Here is a 5,741-nt window from a genome sequence, read left to right as displayed (position 1 = left end):
TGGACGCCGTTTAGTGCTTCGATTATGGGCGATAAAGTTATGAATTTCTGCTCCCCTGATAAGCCCCTATAGGGACAAATTTCGCGCCATGCTGCACATACCACTGTTAGCTCTACGCAAAATTATTCTTTACGATTGTATTTTTTCACTCTTTGCAGAATTTTGGTCTAGAAATACTGTACCAAAGCGTGAAGCAGTATCATCCCTAATTTAATGGATATCATTGGTACCTACAAAACCATAGGGAGAATGATGCTGGTTTTACCGCCAGATACCCACCAGCAACATACAGGATGATTATCCGGCTGGCGATGCCAGAAATCGAGAATCGCGCTCTGTTCATGGAAAACACATCACGGGAACAGAATTATATAACCGGCATATTTGGTGTCTATGTACGCCGGATCTTCAGGTGCATAATGACAACTGAAACGAATTCTCTGATTATTTCACCGATTTAAATAATTGTTGCTAACATTCTTCTTCTTATGGGTATAAATATTAATTTGGTTAAATCGGACTTTCGGCCTAGATATACAATTATCTCATTTGGTATTTACCTAACTTCCGCCGTCACCATACTCGTGTATGTGAGATTGGGCATCGTTCCATCTTAGCGATGCTAAGCATGATTTAAATAACGCACACATATATACAATAAATAAGCTGATGAGTGCCGAGATGAGTTTCGAAGAGATATATTGAAACCTAATGAAAAAAATAAGAGCGGATATAAATTTGGGGAATATTGGAGTTTTTCCAGAAAACTTCAAGCCTTATTGGTAGGGCGTGCTTGCCTAACAGTGGCATGTAAACAACAACCTGAGGATGTTTACCGTGTTTCTCAAGTTTGCTCAATTGCGGTTGAAATCTTCTAAACTGAGAACCATAAAGAACTGTTATGCACCAAAAGATCTATGAGCTGTAGTATCATATAGAGGTGAATTTGGATGCACGTGCCTTAGTTGCACTATGCGTATTATACTAGTAACAATCCTACTTCTATCTTCTTACAGCAAAGTAGCTTCATCTAACTGCATAATACTCGTAAAATTTGCGCCCAGATGTGCTAATCCTAGTCACTCGAACGCCACATGAAAGTCGAAAAACGTGAAAAACATCGTCTGCACTTGCAGCATCAATTCCTTAAATTTTGAAAAAATGCTGAGCATGATTTTCCATGGCCATTGTCACTGGTGCACATCCGAAGTCAGTTAGTGCTCCGCAAACGAGAGCATATTACTCGTAGAACTCTTCAGGTTTGGGGAACACGCATGTGTATCTCGAAAGTAAATACGTGAACTTACCACTCTCTCCTCCCTAATATATCACTGCTGGGAATTAGGGAGGCAATTCAAATTAATCAATAATCTGTGGCCTGCAATATAACCCAGCTGAAGATTTATTGACATGATGGTTCCCGTTATCAAGAGAAACAACCTATTATAGGGCAAGTGGCCATCAGACAAACGATTGTGCAGGTAGCCGCAAGGACTCACAATTCCATGGTTCTCGCTTCACATCGATTCAAATGCAACTGCGTGACTTTGGAAATGTAAAGCAGCCAATCAAATAAAAAGAGCTAACAACAGTCATTTTAAAACTATGTTGTCATTTAGGATTGACCCAACGTGCGAGGGAAACACCATAAACAAAGTACAAGGCAACTTGAAACTGAAATCCGAAATACAGACCAGTTGATGCACAGCAAACCCACAATTTCTCTGATCACATTCAACTTCCATCAAATACGAAGGCGGAACTTAGATACCAATTTAGATGCTACTCACATCATTCATAAGCAGCACACTGCGCTGCACCAATGAGCGAATGACTGTCCTGTTAAAGCTGTGCTGATACATCATTAGATAAGTAGTTCAGGGCACTTTATGAATCGTTCGGACTCTCGGTACTACAAGAACAGTGCACCAACAACTATTCTGATGAGCACAAGTCAATCCGAGCACCATACACACAGACATTATATGCAGATCAACCGTGGAATAACGAATGAGTGCTGAGTAAAATAGCTAAATAGAACAGTGACAAAAGTCATCAAGGTTTTATCTCCTTGAAATTCTACCCTGAAAATCCACCAATACAGCAGCATAACTAGAAGCCCAGCCACATTGCTAGCGTATCCAATGATCCACAGAAAGTAGAAAAACAAACAAGCCACGGAACAGCTTTTGGGAAAACGCAAATTTGGCTTAATAGAAACAGGTTATATTACTCATCTGCAACAAGTATAACAAGCGGACAGGACGACTCCATCTTTCATCCAATCAGTCATTCTATTGAAACCGCCAAACTTGCTTTCATCATCATGTGTATAGAGCTGCTCTCGGTGAATAATATCCTCAGTTTGGAAGCAAACAGCTATGCCTAAGGACCTATAAAATTCTATAGGGCAAAGCCAGTCTAGTTGACAGTGTAAACGCGCTGTTGGCTGGCGAAAATACACCACATCCAGGAGCTGTTGTAACTCAGCAACGGGAAATGAGCGATGAAAATAAAACCAGGATGCTATCATGTCTGTCATTCTCATGTGGCTTATTTCACCAATTCATCAACTTGTACTGAAAGTAAGGAGATCCTAGCTATCTGCTCAGATGTAGAATCGGGAATGTGGAAACGCAGTATATATTATGAACGCATGCAAACCAAATTCAAGTCATATGATTTGGAATTAATGAAAACTAAACATAAACACATTTCAACTTTGCTCAAGACCCTTTGGAATTTCGCACCGGAAGTGAAGTTGACTTGTTGAGTGCGAAATTAGAAGATGTCTTGTCATGCGTTGTCCCGAGCGGTTGTGAAACGTTGGGTGTCAAAATTGATGTCTAAAGTTTCACAGAGTTGTGCATAGTTTAACAGGGGCAAAAATAGATTGCTTGTTTACCTATTGAATAAATTCCAAGCCATGCGTCACGTACAGCCTACTATATTTAGCGAATGAAGAAAGCGTCACTACATGGCAATTTATTGGAAGATTTACTAGTGAGTTAGCTGAAATTTCTTACCAGGTTAATAGCAGAAAGACCAGTAGTAACTCAGGTGGAATTTTGCTTCTCGCAAAGGTGGAAAGACACACGGAAAAGTTAAGTTGTACACCATTGTGACGCATACCTGCAAGCCATCGGCTGCAGAAGTACAATTTAGACGGGGACATCCTTACACGTTTCCAGAGTTTGTTAGCCTAACTAATTCCCCTTCGAACATTTGGGGTTCTGCTCGAAAATTCACTCATCAGCACAAGTTATTTTTCATCATGAAGACATCGTCGACAGCAGATTACGCGATGTTCGCTTGGCAACCATGTCGATTCTGGGAACCCAAATAAAAAGGATTATGAAATCCCTCACGTTCTGTTAACCTGAATACCTTCATGAATGCCACCAGGCATTGTTGAGAACGAAATTGTCATTGACGTTCATTTGGCTCATCAACTTTGGAACGGTTAATTTTCATACTTTTGAACTTTGAATTTTTACACTTTTTGTCATGATTTCGGATAAATAGGAAACGATCGTGCTTCTTATTAACTCCACAACTTGTATAGGCGTGTTTCTTTTGAGGTGCTTCTCGGTGATTAAGACAATATATGACATCACATTTAATGTTGATTATTTCAGTCAGGCTGGCTATTTATTTATTATCCACTTTAAATTCTGGTACAGTATAATATTCTGGGCCCCTACGGAGTCAAACATTTGCGAGCACGTAGCCGTGTCGCCTCCCTTTGGGTTCACCTGATATCTTCTAAAAAAGGTTTACGCGTAATGCTAAAAACTTGGTCGGATTCTTGCACGAAAATCATTATAAGAAGATTTTTTGAATTTTGCTGCCCTCAAACGCCAACAACGAAACTGCGTGTTGATGGCGGGGGCGTTTATATCACCTTAACGGTTTCTCATAGAATCCGTAATTTAATAATTGGCTTATCACACTGTCAGTCCCCTGATAACGCTGAACATGTAGCGCAAATATGAGTGTTCTTTTAAGCAAACTGTCCCGAATTCAACTTTTCAAAATCCTGTTCGGTGCGCTTTAAATTATGCTACTAAATCTGATGCTCTCCGGAAATTTAAGATCATTGTTAATGTTTCAGAGAAGGTTTGAGTGCACTTCTCCACTCAAATATGAAGCGCATCCGATTACTTAGGAATTAGCAAGTATAACATGCATTCGCTGACCAAATCAGTATTTGTGGAGAAATGCATTCCCTCGTACATTTTATCAAAAAGCTTCCTCAGTTTGCTCAGCTAACTGAAAATTGTTTCTAGAAGAATGAGAGTTACTTTGACCGTATATATTTGCGTATCACAATGTTGCGCTCGTTTTCTGAGAGCGATTTGAGGCGCCACACCAGCTTAACTGGTTACAAGCCGACGCAAACCTAACGTCAAACCGCAGCGTGGTGGTGTTGTGCCTTGTAAGCTGGATGATGCCATGCGCATCATAATTTTGGGTTATTCTCTGATTACTGATCATGTTGGTGTGGCTTTTAGACAAATTCTGGACTTCAGCCACTCCTAAGTTGGCGCCCATCTAGCAAAATAGAACATGTGCATTGTTGAATTTTCGGTTTCTGTATCTATTGATGCCGGGATTCCCTACGCAGTCACGTTTATCTCGAAGACTTTTATAGACCACAAAATGCAGATCAAGTCTAGCGAGCATAAACACTGCCCCAGCCCATCAATCTCCATGAGAAAACAATGCCCATAATTTGCGGTGACAAATTACTCGTGAAGGGAAAAAGGCCTTCGCTGCGGAGTTATTTATTCGGAAATACCAGCTGTCCGGTTACAGACCATTGAACGAGGAAGCAAAACTCTAATCTGCATCTTATTTGCCTCCACTCATTCGTCGGTCAAATAAAAGCAAATGTTACAAAATGGCCCCACGAATTCTGCAAGAGAATCCCCTTTTTCAGTCGACGCAAAGCGAAATTCTACGAACAACACATACTACTCGCGTGCCTCCCGATCAGTAGTATCACCGTTACATACCTCCACGCCTTAAAGCTCGTTCGCATGCCATCGATTTTCACTACCATCAGTCAGGTCGGTTTCGGCATTGGGTCTATTCGGCCGCTATTCAGGTGTATCATGCCACATGCGAAGCTGCGTCCCATTCACTACTTTCGATCCCCGACCATCTTGAATGGTATAGAGGTTCCCCCGGCGGTCGATGACCACAAACGGCCCTTGCCATCGACTGCCTAGCTTCCGCGACCCCAGTCCACTCCTTCCAGGATTCTGATGATCCTTCCACTTGAACTCCGTGCCTATGTGGAACGTTCGGTCCTTTCAGCTTGCCCTTTTCTGCCTAGCCCTTTCCTGAATGGCGGCCAAATTTTCTCGAGCTCTCTTTCTTTCTTACTATAGCCCATCTGGAGACAAGCGAGTTGCCGGCCACAACCCGATTTCCTGATCAACCGGAAGGCGGGGATGTCGACCGTACATTAACATAAACGGGGACTTGCCTGTGATTGACTGCGTGGAAGCACGATGAGCTAACAACACCTTTGGCAAGTTCATTTCCCAGTCACCTCCGTTGGCCGCATGCCACTCCTTGATCGTTCGGTTATTACGTGCGGTTAGGCCATTTGTTTGTGGGTGGTATGGTACGTTCCTTAACCGCCCAACATCACGGATTCACGGATTGATACACAGGTTAGAGGCTTTTGCCCAAGTCTCCCGGGTCGCTTTTGTTCTTGTCGGTCAGTGGCT

The 5,741-nt window shown here is 42.0% G+C and overlaps 1 protein-coding gene across 1 annotated transcript in view; it reads left to right on the top strand.

Annotated features, from left to right (window-relative positions):
• Positions 1-293: 293 nt before the first annotated feature.
• Positions 294-5,741, top strand: part of T265_11683 (hypothetical protein) — a gene marked incomplete at both ends in the record, with an annotated part of 18,156 nt that continues 12,708 nt past the window's right edge. The window contains one exon of the mRNA XM_009178402.1: positions 294-395. Within this exon, the coding sequence (XP_009176666.1) occupies positions 294-395 (102 nt within the window). The remainder of the gene's footprint in view (positions 396-5,741) is intronic.

Source organism: Opisthorchis viverrini, assembly GCF_000715545.1.
Source record: "Opisthorchis viverrini unplaced genomic scaffold opera_v5_554, whole genome shotgun sequence".
Lineage (NCBI taxonomy): Eukaryota > Metazoa > Platyhelminthes > Trematoda > Opisthorchiida > Opisthorchiidae > Opisthorchis > Opisthorchis viverrini.
Note: the sequence above shows the minus strand (reverse complement) of the source record. Positions and strands in the feature narration are given on the sequence as shown.